Here is a 19,348-nt window from a genome sequence, read left to right as displayed (position 1 = left end):
AGTGAACCAGGGGAATTTCAAATGTTCCTGTTGGAATGGCCAGAGCCGAACAGAAGGTTTGATCTTCAGATACAGGACTCAGGTGAAGTATAGAGATTGGAGGAGAAGGGGAAAATATGAGGGACTTGATGATGAACTGCATGTATTCCTGCATAGAAAAATGACACTGATAATACTCATATGAACCTTCTAAATTAACAGAACAGGTAGAGATTTTATAGATGAAGCACAGGAGAAAGCTGAATTTGAAGATAAAATATGGTGTAAAATGGAGTCAATAGAAAAAAGGGAAATGTAATGGGAGAAAGAAAAAGGAGAGGGGGAATAGACCAAGATATTTCATATAATAAGATTTTTCTTTATTACAATGAGCTAATGCAATGATATGGAAGGGGGGAAGACAAGGGGGGGAATGAGGGAATCTTTGCTCTCATCAGAGGTGGCTAGGAGAGGAAACAGCAAAAATACCCAATGGGTTATAGACATCTGGAGTAAGGAGATGGGGCAGGGGAAGGGGTGGGGATGTGAGTGATAGAGGAGAGGATGGAACATGGGGTGAGAGTGGTCAGATATAACACATTTTCTTTTTTACTTCTTGCAAGGGGCTGGGATTGGAAGGCCTGCCCAGGACCATAGGGCCGGGTGGATTCTGGGCCTAAGGGGTGGTATGGGGGCTCAGGGCTTCTTGGCCCCAGGACCAGGGATCTGCCTGCTGCTCCACTCAGTGACCCTACAGCAGAGTCAGAGCGAAAGGAGAGAGAAAATATAGTACATGGTAGTGGAGAAATACGAAAGGAGGGAGTTGCGATCAGCAATGGCAATGGTGGAAAAATATGGAAATAACTTTTGTGATGGACTTATCATAAAGAATGTGATCCACCCATGACAGAGTGTTGATGTTGGAACAAAGACTGAAGCACATTTTTATTATCATTATTATTATTATTATTATTATTGTTGTTGTTTGGGGGGGTACAGGGCAAATGGGGCTGGGTGGCCTGCCTGGGGCTGCATAGCAGGGTGATCATTGGGTATCTGAGGCCGGATTTAGACCCAGGTGCTCCTGACTCAAGGGCCAATGCTCTGTTCACCACCCAGCCACCCCCTACTATTACTACTATTTTATTTTATTTTGGGTCTTTATTTTTTCTTTTTCAGTTGCAGGGCAGTGGGGTTGAGGTGACTTGCATGTCACATGGGTGACATGCGTGTATGGGGCCAGATATGGGCTCAGGTGCTCCTGGCTCCAGGGCTGGTGCTCCATCTATTGCGCCACCTGGCCATACCTACAATTATTACTATTATTTTTTTAATTTTTTCCCTCCCCTTTACTTTATAGCTCAAGCGTGTCTATATTTTTGGGGGAGAGGGAGTATTTTGTTTACTCTTAAACAAGAATATTTTATTAATGTATAAAAAACATTATTTGTAAAAAAAAATGTGCATACCCTTTGATGAAAAAGGGTAAAAACTTCACTTGTACAAAAATATTCATAGCAGCCCTGTTTATGGTGGCAAAGAATTGGAAATCAAGTAAATGTCTTTCAATTGGGGAATGGCTTAGCAAACTGTGGTGTATGTATGTCATGGAACACTGTTCTATGAGAAACCAGGAGGGATGGGAATTCAGAGAAGCCTGGAGGGATTTGCATGAACTGATGCTGAGTGAGATGAGCAGAACCAGAAAAATACTGTACACCCTAACAGCAACATGGGGGTGATGATCAACCTTGATGGACTTGCTCATTCCATCAGTGCAACAATCAGGGACAATTTGGGGCTGTCTGCAATGGAGAATACCATCTGTATCCAGAGAAAGAACTGCCGAGTTTGAACAAAGACCAAGGACCTTGAATTTAGAAAAAAGAAAACCCTGTTATCTTATTGTCTGATCTTGCTATCTCTTATACTTTATGTTTCTTCCTTAAGGATAGCTTTTCTCTCTCATCACACTCAATTTGGATCAATGTTTACCATGGAAACAATGTAAAGACTGACAAACTGCCTTCTGTGGGGTTGGGGGAGGGGAGGGAAGGGAAGTAAGATTAGTGGAAAAATTGTAAAACTCAAAGTAAATAAAATCTTTAATTTAAAAAAGTATATATAACCATAACTATTAAGATTCTAAACATACATACACACAAAGTTGTCATGTATAAGATAGTTTCAAAGAGAAGGTTGCAACAAAAGATCAATAAAATCTTCATGAAAATGATCAGGCTGGTTCTTAAAGGAAAAGAGGAACCTTTAGACTGGAATGTGGGAGAAGTTTGGTATAAAGGCATATAGATAGGAGATGGAGTCAGGAAGGGGGGATGAGGAGATAAAAGGCCAGTTTCACTGGATTGAAGAATTCAGGAAAGGAAATAATATCTGAAAGTAGGAAAATCAGGTTGGATTCATGTTGTATAGTGCTTTAAAGCTAAATAGAGAAATTTATATTTCATTCTAAAGACAATAGGAAATCTAATTGAATTGGTTGAGTAGGGGAATCCCATTAGTCAGAAATGGGTTGAAGTCTGAGACTTGAGATTTGAGACAGGAGGACCAATGCAAGATGATGAGAAATGTGAGCTTGAATGAGGTGGTATCAATGTTGTTAAAGAGAATGAGTCAGTCAGATCAGGAGATGTTATAGAAATGATAAGATTTGACAACTCATAGCTGTGATACAGGAAAGTGAGGAGTCCAGGTTAGTGCTGAGATTATGATTCTGAGATACTCAAAAGATGCTGGTGACTTCAACAGGAAAAAAAAGAGGGAGAATAAATTATAAATTTAATCTTAGACATATTAAGATTTAGTTTCTTCTGGGACATCAGATTTAAAATATCCAGTAGTCATGATCTAGAGTGAGGCATAGATGATCTTTGTCTGATCTTGCTATCTCTTATACTTTATGTTTCTTCCTTAAGGATAGATCTGAGAATCATCTACATAATGATGGTTGTTAATGAAAGAAGGGTAGAGCACCTAGTTTAGAATCTTGGGCAGTTCCCACATTTGGATACCATTAAATAGATAATCAGCCAGTAGAGGAAGTTGTAATAGGTGATGTATACATAGTAGGTGTAAATAGATAAGTGATAGGTGATGTTACAAAAGCCAAAAGAGAATAGAGTATCTAGGAGAAGAGAATGACCAGTAGTTTCAGTTGATGTGGGTAGTTGATATAGATTAAGACTGAAAAAGACAATTGAATTTAGTAGTTAAGATCCTTGATGATTTTGGAAAAAGTGAAATTTTGCAAAGGTGTGGGGAAGTAAGAAGAGAGGACTTTGAGGCAGTGAATGTAACCTACATTTTCTAAGTTTGTGTAAGGGAATAAATAATATGCTAGCTTGAGGGGGTGATAGGATCTGATAAAGGCTTTTGAGGTTGGAGGTGTTATAGAACCTACTGATAGTTAAAGATTAAGAGTTAGGAGTGGCTAAGGTTGCATTCTACTGGAGAAGATAAGAAGGAGTGAGATCAAGGTCACATGCCTTAGTAAGATAAAAGATACTGGGGGAAAGGAGAAGAGAATAAAAAAATGCCCAAAACTTTTGAGATAAGAATAGGAAATGTGGGAGTTAATAAAACAAGCCTCAGTTTTTCCCTTAAAGTAGGAAAGAAAGTTTCTCAGCTGAAAGGATTTGGAAATGAGAAGGTGTCCAGGTCTTAAGGAAGAATATAAAAGGATTTTTGTCACATTTAGGATCCAGCTGAGAGAATGAAGAGCCTGAATTTATTTTATGATTATGGGATTTCTTTCAGCCTTAATTTAACAGTTTTTGAGTAGGGCTGGAGGAGATGATTGGAAGTAATACAGAGTTGAGATATGGCAAGAGAAAACATCAGTAGGACAAAAAAAAAGGAGTTGTGTATGGATAGCTAGGTGATTGAGAGAGCTCCTGACCTGGAGTCAGGAGGACCTGAGTTAAAATTTGGCCTCTGACTCTTAATACTTACTTAGCTATGTAACCTTGGGCAAGTCACTTTAATTCCCTTGCCTTGCAAAAAACAAACAAACAAACAAAAAGTAGACTTGTAGAATTGAAATGATAAACTCTGGGGTTGAAGTTGGAGAGAGAAAGGAGATGGGATTTCAAAGTAATGATCTAAGAAAGTAGGTAGTGGGAATGGTGGTCTTTATGAGGGTTAAAAATAATAAACAAGTAAATGAGGGATGGAGGATAAGGAGAAGTGGAATGACTAGTTATCTAAGAACATAGGAAATGGAACACTTTGAGGTAAGTCAAAATCTGGCTTTGATTTGTCTGAGGTAAAATAAAGGAGTAGTTCATCCTCCATAGGAAATGGAGGAGTGCTCCATTAGGGGGGTTTGATGAAGTATCTACATTAGATAATAAAGGACATGGTAGAAAGAAAAGAGTGATGAGTCAGACTGACCTCTCAGAGAAAGAAGGGAGAATGATTGAGAGGTTGACAGACTCTAAGTTACCTTGTCTTCATTCTGTAGATATAATGTACATAGTCTAGGATCTAGGAGAGCTGGGCACGCAAGAAGTGCTGAGTAAATGCCTATTGAAAAGATGATCATAGAATTTTGGATTTAGAACTGAAAGGAACCTCAGCAGCCAAATGTGCTGAATGGTTCTAATTATTTAGCTGGTAAGTGACAGAGTCAAGCCTGGAACCCAGATCTTCCTGTCAAATCTTCAGCACCCTTTAGTCAGAAAGCATGGTCTAATCGTGTGCTAGCCACTGTGTAGAAAAAGGCAAAAACCAGTCCTCTCTTCCTAGGAGCTAACAGTCTAATATGTTACTGTGAAAGTCACAGCAAAAATTGGAGATCATCTCAGGGAAGTCAGTACATTAAAGAGAATTCCAAACATTAAGTAAATAACTTGCTTTGTATAAACACTGTGCTAAGTACTTCACTGGCAGTAGCTAGAGAAAACTGAGACAGCCCTTGATGAAGGAGCTGATGTTTTAATTGGGAAAGAAAGAACCTTAAATAAAGTTCAGCTTAACCATGAATGGAAAGACTTGGTTGCAGATTCTTGGTTTGCATTGGGAGGCCACTTGATAATGCCAAACAGTCTTTGGGGTATATCTTGAAGGCAGATGACAGTACTGGGGGACCTGAAGGGTGGAGTGGACAGGGAAGATGGTCAGGCTACATGGTTATCTGTTTTATTAAATGATTTTAGTTGGGAGACAAGGGAGAAGGACAGCGAAGGAGGAAAAGTGCTTATGAATGTGACTGATTCCAACTGTTGGGGGTGGAATTCAAGATCACAGTGAAATTGAGTTCTCTCATGTAGAAGGGTGGACAATTCAAGAGGCAGGTCAGTTATCTGAGTGGAAAAGAAGGGGGTAGGGGACTGTTAGGAAGGTTACTTGAGCCCTGTAAGAACTCCAGTGCCTTATTGAGTTTTATTTCTCAAAGTATTAAGTAGGTTTTTGTTTTCATTTCTCACCTTAGACATTTATAAATGTCTCTGTCATTTTTCTTTCCAGAATGAACTGGATGTAACAGATAAAACTCTGAGAAGAGGTTGAAAGGAAGAACTAAAAGAGCTACTTTCACTAAACTGTTTAATTAACTTTAAGGGTGATTGTAACAAATGTCTGGCATTTTAAACCAGTAATCCAGAGAAACTTTTGATCCCATCCAAGAAGATGGGATTATTTCCTTGAATATCTTTTGGATTCTTAAATTGAGGTTTAAAGTTCTATTAAAGAGATTACTTGGGGCTGCTAGGTGGCATAAAGCACAGGCTTTGGAGTCTGGAGTACCTGGTTTCAAATCCAGTCTCAGACACTTAATAATGACCTAGCTGTGTGGCTTTGGGCAAGCCACTTAACCCCATTTGCCTTGCAAAAACCTTTAAAAAAAGAGAGAGCGAGATTACTTGAAGATAAGTCTGAAAATAAGACAAATGTAATTTAAAGTAATTTTAAACTCAGAAAAGTTTTTTTTTAAATATCCTTTTATACACATTGGTTCTTTCAATTTAGAAGTGTATTTTAAAGAGTTAATAGAAAAGAAATTATGATTTGGAACTTTTCTAAGGCATAGGCTTGTATGCTGAATGAAGTGAGCAGAACCAAGAGAACATTGTACAGTGATCAACTATGATAGACATGTCTTCTCAACAATAGAATGACCCAAGAAAATTCCAAAAGACTTGTAATCAAAAATGCCATCCATATACAGAGAAAAAACTGATGGAATCTGAATGCAGATCAAAGCATACTGGTTTTGCTTTCTTTGTGGGTTTTTTTTTCTTTAGCTCTGTTTCTTCTTTCACAACATCACTAATATGGAACTATGTTTAACATGATTGCACTTGTATAACCTATGTTAATTATTGCTTGTCATCTTGGGGAGAGGTAAAGGAAGAAGGGAGAAAAATTTGGAACTCAGTCATAAAAATGAAATTTGAAAACTACTTTTATTTAGAATTGGGAAAAATATAAAACTGTTTACTAAAAACTAAATTTTACATTTTAAAATCTAGTTTTGAGGTATGCTAAATATGCCCTCAAAAATGGGAATTACAGACCTAAATTTAAAAATGGTGACAAATTCCAAACTTAATCTTTAGAAATTGAAATACAACCTTAAAATGTTGTTGCCAAGTTTTTAACTTTAAAACAGACTTTGACAAAGCTTATTTGTGTTTTTAATCTTGTAGTAGTAAATTTCCTGAGATGAATTCACCTTTTTTTTTGTCATGCCTTTCTACCCTCACCCCTCCATAACCCCCCAAACTGGTTTATTTGTTTTTTCCTATCTCTAGTTTTTGCAAGGCAATGGGGGTTAAGTGATTTGCCCAAGATCACACAGCTAGATAATTATTAAGTGTTTGAGGCTAGATTTGAAGTAAGGTACTGACTCCAATGCCAGCGCTCTGCTCACTGCACCACCTAGCTGCCCAAGAACTGAGGTCTTAAACTGAGTACTGCCTCCTTACTAGTACCCAATTCAGCAAACACTTGTTATTTAGATAAAGTTTTCCTTAAGAGAGAACTCTTTATGAACTCTTTTCCTCCCCCTGAGTATAGAGAGTAGTATTCTGTGAGGGAGAGCTGCAGGATGAAATCAGGAAATTGTAATGAAGGAAGTGGGAGTACTCGCTGAAGTAGTGGTAGGTACCAGGTTGACTTTGGTTTTGAAACCAGCCTCTGATACCAACTCACAAGTGACTGAACAAGTTATTTAATCTGTAAAAATTAAGTTATTCATCTGTAAAATGGTGGTATAAAGTCAACTAGGAATCTCTGATCTTAGATTTTTCTTCGGTCTTGAGAGGTGGCGAAAATACAGGAGTGGTAGAAGTATGTGGAGTCAGATGGGGGGAAATGCTAATTTTATTTTTGAATATTAATTTGAGATGTTATTCCATAGAATAGTCTCCAAGTGGGAAAGGACATAGATTGCCCCATGGGCTAGCACATATTTAAACAAGAATCTCCAACAGACTTGAGCTTTAAAGGCTTACAGCCCTCACCGCCTAGAGATAGACCTTTTAAGTCTCAGATACTTCTCTTAGGGAGGCTTTCCCCATTCTACCATTGCTCTGTGACCCTTATTTCACGGGAGCCGTCCTTGGTGTCTTTCCTAGGTCTTCACTCCATTTCCTTCAGTCAGTCTGTAAGGCATAAAGGCCTCCTAGTTATCACAGTATGTACCTGCTTACCAGTGTCTGTCACTATATGTGGCCCCCAGAATTGATCAGAATTCTCTGGATGTGAGCTGTGCATGGCAGATTTCAGCAGATCACCCAGTTTTTAAGATCCTGGAACATGAAACGTCTCTTATTATACCTAAAATCCTGTTAGCTAGAGCATGCTGCTGATTCCTCCTGAATCCCAAGTTCACTTTTAGCCCCTCCAGAAGAAAAGCCAGATTGTGGTAGAGATCAAATGTGGACATACATGTAGATTTGAGGATTAACTGTATCAGTGACCACAAGTAGGAATTGTTTCATTCTTTGTATTTCTGCCCTTGGGACTTTGGGCAAGATTTGACTCATAGTTGTTATTTCTGAAACTCATGTTCATTGAAATCAAAGGAGAGAGAGGAGAAGGGGATCGAGGACAGAGCCTTATAGTGAAATCTGTGCTCAGCTGGTTAGAAGACTAAGGTGACATACTAGATGAGCCAACAAAGACTGAGGGAGGAGAGGATAACAAAAAGGGAGGGACCGGTCATATCAGCTGCTGAAGAAGGATCTAGAAAGAAGACTAAGATTATAAAGATTTTTATCAGTGACATTTGAGAAGTTTGAGGAGAATAGAAGGTTTGTAGTAGGTTAAAGTTTGTGTAGTTGAGGAAATGGTAACAGGGAATATAAACGTTTTCTCAAAGTCTAGTATAGGGAGGACTTTAGCCTGAAGGAGATGGCACAAAAATAGGAGGATTTCTTTTTTCTCCTCAGTATAGGAGATTCAAACATTATTAGTACAGGAAAATGAGCCAGCAGAGAAAATCAGATTTACGAAAGATGGAACAAAGCCCTAGAGAAACTAGAAGGTGATAAGGAGATCATAGGAATAAGAGTTAACTATATTTAAGTTAGTCAGTTTTTCCACTGACTACAGAGATTAGATGATGGGGGGGGGGGGGAGAGAGAGAGAGAGAGAGAGACTTTAGATTGACGAGAGAAGATGAAAAAGGCATTTATTTTAAAACATCATTTTCTACTGTTACCATTTTTTGCCACAACCCCATCTTCTGAATTTTGTGAGATATCCTATTTTTCTGTGAGACAGTCTTAATCCCTTCAATTATGTAAGAAGCCAGATTCTTTGTTCCTAAGGAGAGTACTGTATATATTACTTGCACAAAACAAAATTCAAATCTTTGTCAAGTATCTACAAAGTGAAGGGTATTGTTTGTAGGTATTGGGAACACGGAAAATTGCATAGAAACATTGTATAATGAGATTGCAAGAGAAGATTGATGAAAAAATTATAATACAGAATAATATACATCAATTGTTAAAAGGTGATATTAGAATAAGTGTATTAAATCAGGTTAGATTGTCATCCAATAAGCATAATATGATAAAATTAAAAATACTTCAGTATTATCACCAATTAAAAGATTAAGCAAGGAGATGAGGGGATAAATGTCAGCCATAGCAAGTATACAAGCAAATAGAGGTGAGGACAAGGTCAAGATAATTTATAACCAGAAAAAAATCAAGAGGTGGTTTTTTATTTTGAATGAACATTTCTGGGTATGGAACTGGAGTTTGGGGAGGGCTATTCAAAGCTTGAAATTTGGTGCTATAGAAGTCACAAGAATGGTTGAAATTCCACAAGGAAAGAATGTTTCAAGAAAACAGAATTAAGAAGTCTTTCTAGTAAACTCATAAAAATTGGGGGGGGATGAAGACCATCCAGTGAAGTAGCCAGAAGCCTCTTATGAGGCAAAAGTTTCTTTTTGTCAGAGATGGCCAAAGGTGGGAAGGAATGGAAAGGAACGAATGATCATACTGTCCTATAAGTAATTCTACTACACCTGAAAAATTGCCAGTTTGATTCCTCTTCAACTTGAAACATTTTTGTTGGGTCTATTTTAGCATAAAATTGTTTGGATTAATGTAAACAATGATACCTTCTTCTTTCCCTTCTTCTGCCTGTTTTAGGGGTTGATATAGAGGCAGCCCGAAAGGAAGAAGAACGGATAATGCTTCGGGATGCAAGGCAGTGGCTCAACAGTGGGCATATCAATGACACCAGGCATGCCAAATCGGGGGGTACTGCACTCCATGTGGCGGCTGCAAAAGGCTACACAGAAGTGTTAAAGTAAGCTAGGTTTCCTTAAAGAGTGGAGCTTTTTTCCAGTATTCATAATGACTTCCATCTTCTTACTGCTCTTTCTTGAGTTTCTCCAGTATTGTTCTCCCTGTTCCCCCCCCAAGTTTCTAAAGAAACTCTTGAAGGATTATTCAGTGTCTAATTTTTTTTATTATCTAGCTCACAAAGTGACACTTATAATTGTTAATTTTTTTAAATTTAATCAGATAAAAAGAGCTAACAGTTCTGTAAATGGGCTTAGTGAATTTAGGAAAATCATTAATTGATTTTTATGATGTTCACATGTGCACGTCAGGTATTTCCTCCTTTTTACAACTAAGAAATCTGAACCTCAGTTTTTACTTAAGTCCCTACAGGAAGACCATAGGGTTCTTAAGCAGTGGTTTCTTAAGAAATCCTTGAGAATGAAATTTCCTCATATAAAGTCAGCCACATTTAAAATATGTATAAATCCTGTGAAGCAGAACTATCTCTAGCTCACAGCACACAGATTCTACTTGACTCTGCTCAATTGAATAGAGAGTTGGGTATCCCTCTAACCAAAATTTTTTCTGTTGCTTTCTTTCTGTACTCTTCTTTATTCAAATCTCCCACAGTTAACTGATCCATTGCCCAGATTCTTGTCCTTTTATCAAAAAGAGGATTCAGGTTCATACCTACACATGACTTTTCTGGACTATATGCAGTAGCTTGTTCCTTGTACCCAGACATTGCAAGGCCTTCTCTTCTTACTTCACCTTGCCCTCGCTCTTGTCCTGTTTCCTCCCGCAGAAACATCCTTGATGTTTTCTGTATTGATGATCTCGTTTTAGTTAATATTTAGCGGACATTCATACTTTAACCTTCCTTCTGATATATGTTTCTACCTTTTATGTGATTTCTACCTCTAGTTGTAGAGTTCCCAACAAAGAAAAATGTCTTGAAATGTGACTTAACTGGGATTGTTTTATCACTTGATTTACTTGTTCAATTGTAGTAAGAGATAGGAAGAGTTATTCAGTAATCCAGTAGTCTTTTGTTAAGCACTTAATATTTGAAGTGCTCTATTAGGCCATAAATTAAGTTCTTGAAATGTAAATAAAGGGTTATACATTAGATATTACTGCCACCTCCTGTAGGTAAAAAGAAGGACTTCTCAAGCTCACAGCATGGAAAAGTGAGGTAAAGGTTCATTAGTTTTCTTCACTATCATTATTATTTAAAAAAATTTTTTTGGTGTTTATGTGTTGGGTTGTGCTGCCTGTAAGTTATAGGCCTGTTCTTTGCCTTCTAGGAGGTTAACATTCTAAATACAGGTAAGAGTGATGCCTGTGTACAAGTTAAAAGGGCATGCTAACAATTTTTGCAACTGCATTGTATTAAAATTATTACTGATATTCTAGTAATGTTGGTTAGAATCTCTTGCTTTCTAGTACTGCTCTAAAGTGAAATCAAGATCCTTTCATATTTTTAAAACTTTATGAAGAAATTATCATTTTTCCCCTTTAAAATTTCCTGTGTTAAGTAAAAGGCAGCCATATAAGATAATATAACCCCTTTTTCTTATTCTGTAAGACCACACCAATTCTTTTTTTTTCCCAAAGTGTATACTCCAACATGTTTTGGTATGTAAAATAATACTCATTCACTTAATTTTTCAATCACATCTGATTCTCTTACCTCATTTGTGGTTTCCTTGGTAGATATACTGCTCATTATACTGATGAGAAACTGAGACAAACTAGGTTAAGTGACTTGCCCAGGATCATATAGCTACTAAGTCTCTGAAATCAGATTTGAACTCAGGACAATATTCTTCCTGCCTTCAAGCCAGGCATTCAATCCACTATACCATCTAGCTACCTTTAATAAATAGTTAAGTAATAGTATTTTAAATAAAATTTTCCCTGAAGTAAATAATTGTTTGGACATTCAAGAAAGTTTTCTATCTCAAGTTAAATTTGTAGTTAAGCAGTTGACTCATTGAGAAAAACTAGATTCACCCTAAGAAAATTCTCATAGTAATAATAGGCAATGAAAATGAAATGGTCACAGGGTAGTACTTTATTTTGTGAATTTAGGCTCTATTCTTCCAGGGTTTTCTTTTAACTACTTTCTACCTGTTTTAATTTAGACATCACAGGAGAAAATGTTGAAATATGAAAAGCAAAAGTTGACCCCATCCCACTGCCCAACTTAATGTGCATGAAATCAAACCGATTAGTAGTTTTACAAATTCCTAAAGTTTACTTATTGTCTAGCTAATTTGTTATATAATCTCTTTAGACTCTTACTACAGGCAGGCTATGATGTAAATATTAAAGATTATGATGGTTGGACACCTCTTCATGCAGCAGCTCACTGGGGTAAAGAAGAAGCCTGTCGAATTTTAGTGGACAATCTTTGTGATATGGAGATGATCAACAAAGTGGTAAGCTCTTGATAGATTTGTCCATGTTTTAGTGTAAGAAATATAGTTGTAGTTTCCATTGGGTTGTGCAAAAATACATTTATAGTTTTATTCATTTTTACGTTGTACTTCGGGAATTAATAATCACGGGTAGTCTTTTTTTGGTAGGGAGAGCAAATTTCCTAATTTTGTATTTATTTTGAATATTTTTTATGATCTTTTTTTTATCTTTTTCTGAAGAAAAAGAAACCTTATTTTTAAATCAGTATCCAAGCAGTTTCTTTGGGTAATATGTGACATGGAAACTTATAGGGAATTGCTGTGATCCTCCAGAAATGTCAAAGAAAAGGTTGAATATCACATTGTTCTATAAGGACTGCTTATTATGCACTAATTAAGTGTAAAACATGATGCTTGGTATTGAAGATTGAGAGATTAAAAATATATAATACTTGCCTTCAAGGAGTTTATGGTCCAAAATACCCTACCCCCCAAATAAATGTAATTAATTCAAAAGGCTCTGCACATCATCTCAGAAAACTTAATAACTTATTAGTGGATTAAAAATACCAATCATTTTGTATAACTGGAATTATTAATTTATTTTATATGGTGTTTTAAGGATTACAAAGAAATTTCTCACAATTTGAGTTCTTTTGATGGTTTCTTTTTATTATTAGTTCTATTTTATAGATAAGAAAACTGAGGCACTGAGATTGAATTATTGTATGACAGATTATTCAAATTAATGTCTTTTTTGTTACAGTCAGCATTGTGTTCATCCAGGTCCCCAAATTCTGTTTTTATTTGCTTTCTAATCACTTCAGTTTTTAAATTTCCATTGGGTTTTTCTTTGGTCTTTAAAGATAACATTTGTATAACAATACTACCTTATGTTTCCATTGTACTCTACATTTTTCAGAACATAAATCACCTTTTGTTGTGTCAAAAGAAGCTCACCTTTTGATATTGCATATGAATAGTTTTTCATATAGTAAAGATTTTTGGCACAATTCCTTTTTTTTTAGGTTGTTTTTTTTGGCAAGGCAGTGGGGTTAAGTAGGTTGCCCAAGGCCACACAGCTAGGTAATTGTTAAGTGTCTGAGGTCACATTTGAACTCAGATCCTCCTGACTCCAGGGCTGGCAGCTCTATATCTACTGCATCACCTAGCCACCCCCACAATTCTTTTTAAAATTACATTTTTTAATTTAAATTTAAAACTACACCAGCCTTGGAGTCAGAAGGACCTGAATTCAAATGTGGCCTCAGACACTTAACAATTATCTAGCTGTGTGGCCTTCAGCAACAATACTAAGTAACTTTGGGGATTGTGACTTTTAGAAATCATTCAGAAAGACCCCCATACATTATAAGATTTACAAATTATCTCTTCCTGTCTCCTATTTAGAAACCTTTTGCCTGTCTGGGATTCCTTTAATGATATATTTTCATTTAATATATTAAAAAATGTATTAAAAATGTATGAATGTATAAAAATGTATAATAAGTGATATCACAGTTATTTTTTTATTTTAATAAATAGGAAAATTTTTTTTTGTTACTCCGTCCTGCTACAAATTTTTGTTTTTACTCATAATCAAATTATAAACACTGCATGTGGTTTTCTAAAGACTTAAATTAGTTGCAGCATTGTTTGGTACCTGTCTCTCTCTTCTGATGTAACAAGATGAATTTGATCATGACTAGCTAGAGTGAGACATCTAGCATATAACATTATGTTATTAGAAAGAATTACTTTTAAGACTATACTTCAGCATAGTATTTGATGAAGTAATTCTCATCTTCTCTACCCAGACTTATATATCCTCTTGGCTTATTTTCCCAGTAGTCTTAAATATTAATGAATCATTTCATAGTGTGATTCCTTCAATACAGTGTTTAATTGGTAGAACAGAGCAGGTTTAAAAAGTGGTTAAGACTCACTTGATGTGTGAATTTGGCAACTGGTTTATAAAGTATTCTATAGACTATTTAGAGTATACGTCTAGAATAATAGGTTAAATTGATAGGCTTGATATTTCCATGTTCACAGCCTGCATTTTACTCTAGTTTTTATTCTCTATCAGCTGCTGTTTGCAAAAGTAGACTCATTTATCGAGGGAGAAAGTGAAAAGAAAGGTTAGTAAGGTGACCACATTTCTTAACCTTAAAAAAGCAAAACTTAGTAAATTCAAACAACTCCTTTCTATTTAACCGTTGCTAAAGTTATCAAGATTATTTTGTTTTTGATTAAGAATGTTATCAGATGTATCATACTGTGTTATTAGTGATGATGTAAAGATTCCATTGCATCTGGGAGATCAGGAGCCATGGGTTCTAGTTCAGGTTCAATTACCATTTGACCTTAAAAAAAATCTATGAATCCCTATCTAGAAAACAGAGAAATTAGACTAACTGATCTTTAAACCACATGCAACCCTGGAATATTCTGATTCTAATTCTGTTAACTATTTTGCTCAAACCATCCTTTCTTTTACCAAACTCTTCACAAAGCCTACTTTTAAAAATCAATACATCAAAGGAAAATATATTTAGGTTATCTAGCATAACTATAGGCCCAAAATGAAATTTTTAGTTTGTTCAAGAATATTCCATTTATGTGGGAACTACCTTTGACTTTTCAGGACTAGAAATTGAAAAAAACATTCCTTAACTTCATCCAACACTTTTCTTAACACTAGTCTAAGAGAGAAAGGGGAAAAGCCAGTAAGCTCATCTGGCAAACAAAATTCAAGAGCAATTTTTATAGGTGAAATTTGCAAGGGATGCTTATGGTATGTATAGGTAAGTTCCCTTTAACCCAAACTCTGTTTTTACATCCTTTTTCGACACAGATATTTGTATGTTCTGGAATAAAGAAAGAATATGACTTTTATGTGGTATAAGCATAAAATTTATTTACAATTTGAGATGTAGCTCATCAATTTCTATGGAAACATACATTTCTAAAACTTGAGGAGTTATGATTTCTTAGACTATAGCATATTTAGAAAGGTGAAGAATAGGTCAGTCTTGTTAACTGGTCCATAACTTCTGTGAATTGCATTTTTTAGAAATGTCATTTCTAAGCCTGTTGTGACTTTGGCACTTTGCAACTGTCCTCCTTCTTGACCAGCCACACCAATACAGAAAATCAAAACCAAAGAAAAAATCTGTATACGTGCCAAATAGATGTAGTGACTTTTGAGTGGGAATAAAGGAGAGGTTGTGTATAGGAAGTTGTTTTCTCTGATCCATAGGATTGTAACTGGGCAAAATAGCCCTTGGGGATACACAATTCTTAAATATAGATATAGATACAGATATAGATATAGATACTCAGGCACATGGGTGACTTTTGATATAATTATAAAGAAAAGAATATTATAATATTCTAACTTTAAAAAAAAATTTGAATTTTCCCATGTAGGGTCAGACGGCCTTTGATGTAGCAGATGAAGACATTCTAGGATATTTAGAAGAACTGCAAAAGAAACAAAATCTGGTATGTTTGTAACTTACCCATAACATCGATAATAGCTTGATTTTTAATTTTTAAGTGTTAACAGTTTTCCTTTCCATTGGTATTTTGTGTTTTCTTCCCGTCAGAAAAAAAAATTATCCAAGGATTTTTTTTCTGGGAAAATTTAGCATTTTGACTGTTGCTTAATATGGTTAGAAATAGATAGGAACTTCTTACTACCTAAGCCTAACATGTAGTTATATTAATACTCTTTGACCAAAATAGCCATCAGTTGCTTTTCCCTACTTCTCTAGGTAGGGAATTCTTAAGAGCTAAAAGTAAAGAATAATTAAGTAGTTCAGTCAAACTCTGAAAACCTTTGAGAGCAAGTTTAAAAATTGCCCACTTTGTCACTGTTTCCTCTCCCTCAGTCCTGTTTCAGGTAGAAAAGATCCTTTTTTTTAAAGAAAATAACTGAGATTGATGGGTTATGGGCATAATACATGTAATTACTTGTAACTGTTTCATATCATTTTAATAGTCTTTTTTTCTACTCATGATTTATGAAAGCTCCATAGTGAAAAGCGAGAAAAGAAGTCTCCACTAATTGAGTCTACAGCCAATATGGATAACAACCAATCACAAAAAGCATTTAAAAAGTAAGTAAATTATTTAAATGATCCTCAGTTTTGATAGGTGAAATTTTATAGTTATCTGATTTTTTTTAACTCTAGGTAGACTTTATAAAATTTTAACTTTGTGTTCAGTACTATTTTATAATTAGGCGTATGTTTTTCACCTACAGTAAAGAGACATTAATTATTGAACCAGAGAAAAATGCAACCAGTATTGAATCTCTGGAGCATGAAAAGGCAGATGAGGAAGAGGAAGGCAAGAAAGATGAATCCAGTTGCTCAAGTGAAGAAGATGAGGAAGATGATTCAGAATCAGAAGCTGAAACGGGTAAATTTTTTAAGGATCAGAGGACTTAGATTTCTGATGAACTTTAGAGTGAGATCTTATTGATGCAGAAAAAAGTAATAGTTGTTCTTAGACTTAATTTTTTTAAAAAAAGATTTAATTCATCAGTCATTTCTTGAACAAAGTATATCTGTTACACTTTGCCTGTACACCCTGTGTAGTGTTGCCCTAATTGGCAGTGATTGATTATAATGTTATATAATTTAGCCAAATCACATCGTCTTGCCATTCTTGAGAACAGATTGTGGTAACCTCTAAAATTGTTCCTAATTGCCTCCAGTAACATTTTCACAGTCAATTTATAATCCTGAAAGAGGGCAGCTATACTGGAAAAGTCACAACTAATTCTTTGCAGTTACAAATAATATTGCTACAGATATTTGTGAACTAATTTAAAAAAATAAGAAAAATGTATTCATTTAAACATTTTGCTTAAAGGTACAAATGGAACTGTCTATAGAGCCTAGAAAATAATAGGGTTGTATTGTTTGTTCACCAAATCTTAATTATTATCAATAACTATTTGTTAACTTCTTAAAAAATTGTTTTAGAGCATTCTAACCAAAAAATTTTTTTATATCAGTAATTTTAAATATATGGAAATCACATTTTCTTAAACTAATGAGATTTAAATTGACAGTTGCTTCTGTTTTTGTTTTGGGGGGTAGAAATTAGTATATGACAAAGTTTTCATTCTGTGTTTTGATGTAGATTATTAAAATTTTGCTAAACTTGCCTAATTAGGCCACACTTAGTCAGAGTCTAAACTCTCTTGAAATTATATAATTCTAAAATTCTACTACTGAACTTCAGTGAATTAGTGATCTCTTCATTTTGGGTTTTCCTTAAATCACAGCAGCAGATATCAGAGTAGCTAAATTTTTCACAGTTGTTCCTTTTGGTATATGCATTGTTCTATTTCTGCTTACTTCATTTTGCATCACATCGATCTTCCCAGCTTCTTAAACATCCAGCTTGTCTTTTCTTAAAGCAAAACAGTATTCCATCAAGCAGGTACCAGAGCCTGTTCAACCATTCCCTAATTGATGGGCATTCTCTCAGTTTCCAGTTCTTTGCTGTACAAAAAGAGCTACTCCAAATATATTTGTACATATAGGTCCTTTTCCTTTTTCTTTTATCTCTTTGGAGTATTAGCTTAGTAGTGACATTGCTGGATCAAGGGTTATGCACAATTTTATAATTATTGAGTTCTTAGTTCTGAAAATTCATGTCCTTTGGCCATTTATCAATTGTGGAGTGGCTCTTATTTTTTTTTATAAATTTGACTGATTTTGCTATGTGTTTGAGGAATGAGACCTTTATCAGAGAACCTGTGGATATCTTGTTATGCAAATTCTTGCATGGATTATAATATACTATAGTCTATTTAATTTGTCATTGTCATTCAGTGTGCCTGCTATTTTGATTTTTTTTAATTGTGGTATTCTACAAATTATGAAGTATATAACATGAGAGAGAACAGAGAGAAAATCACTATAAATCAAACCTTTTTCTCCCCTCTTATTTTCTGTGCCCTTCTCATTCTATCTGCCATGCAGGTTATACATGTGTATGCACATGCATGATGTAGATTTATATTTTTTTGTGTGAATCACTTTAATGAATCAGAACTACACATTATGACCTTTTAGGTTAAATAGTAATTTGGAATGAACCTTTATTTAATGGAGGTGGCATTGTGCTGTGGATGTATATTTTAAGTAGCTCACGGCTCTGAAAACAAGGCATTATATTCTTTAATCACATTCTGGTTTCCTCCAGTATCTTTCAGTTATTTCCCCCACTCTTGGTTCCTGCCCTTGTTTGCCTGGTCTTATGGATGTCTCATCTGAAACCTTTCTTTAGCTCATGTATCTGTCATTGTTCGTTGTTCTTGGCCCCTTGACCCCTGCAGCCAATATTTAGAAAGCAGCCCAAGGGGCAGTGGGATCTGGCACTGTCCTGGTAGCTACTGCAAGCTCAGCCTCATCAGCAACCTTTAGCCACTCAGGCACCAAAAAGAAAGTATTTGTCCTCAGAGCTCTTGGTACTAGATATCAACATTAAAATGGACATAGGTATATAAATGAAAATGACATTAGGTAAAGGGCATTAATTTCTGCTTTGGCATATCCCTAAGGAATGTGACACCTTTCCATCTGTCTTGCCTTTCTCCTTGACATCAAGGAACATCTTGTTGATGTTCATGGCCAGTTCTTAGCTCAGTGCTTTGCATATAAGTGCTTAATAATTGCTTTTTCATTCATTCATTGGCTTATTCTGAGTTCATTTTCTGGCAATCTTTAGTTCCAACAATGCTATATTTTTATGGACTTACTTATTGGTAAGTCTTCACTGAGCCACCTGGTTTGCAGGTGATAGGTGTACATGTCTTCCATGTTCTTCTTTATTGCCTAAAGATTTCATGGTTTGGAAATAAAACAGTTTAGAATTCTGAACATGAAACCAACAATGACCTGTCTTTGGTTCCCTCTTATTTTTATTTATTTTATTTTTTTGACCTTCACCTTAGCCTTTGAGCAATTTTTATCCTTTAGCCATTTTGATATTTAAATTTCCCTGGTGGAGGGTTTTTTATTTTTTGGAGAACTTCATCAGCTTTAGGAAATCTTTCCATTTATACTCTGCACCAGACATAATCTATGATTTAGGAGCATGTTCTCATTTTATGTCTCATTTTATAATAATAATAATAATAATAATATTTTTAAA

The 19,348-nt window shown here is 35.3% G+C and overlaps 1 protein-coding gene across 17 annotated transcripts in view; it reads left to right on the top strand.

Annotated features, from left to right (window-relative positions):
* Window positions 1-19,348, top strand: part of PPP1R12A (protein phosphatase 1 regulatory subunit 12A) — a 171,629-nt gene that overhangs the window by 89,970 nt on the left and 62,311 nt on the right. For all 17 annotated transcript variants that reach the window (XR_012476229.1, XM_074226505.1, XM_074226499.1 and 14 more), the window contains 5 exons: window positions 9,609-9,768; window positions 12,046-12,190; window positions 15,602-15,676; window positions 16,205-16,293; window positions 16,440-16,597. Coding sequence is in view for 16 of the 17 variants with exons in the window: in XM_074226505.1 (XP_074082606.1) it covers window positions 9,609-9,768; window positions 12,046-12,190; window positions 15,602-15,676; window positions 16,205-16,293; window positions 16,440-16,597 (627 nt within the window). In the remaining variant the exon portion in view is untranslated. The remainder of the gene's footprint in view (window positions 1-9,608; window positions 9,769-12,045; window positions 12,191-15,601; window positions 15,677-16,204; window positions 16,294-16,439; window positions 16,598-19,348) is intronic.

Source organism: Macrotis lagotis, chromosome 2, assembly GCF_037893015.1.
Source record: "Macrotis lagotis isolate mMagLag1 chromosome 2, bilby.v1.9.chrom.fasta, whole genome shotgun sequence".
Taxonomy (NCBI): domain Eukaryota; kingdom Metazoa; phylum Chordata; class Mammalia; order Peramelemorphia; family Peramelidae; genus Macrotis; species Macrotis lagotis.
The sequence above is the reverse complement of the archived record's forward strand: the minus strand, read 5'-3'. Positions and strand labels throughout refer to the sequence as shown.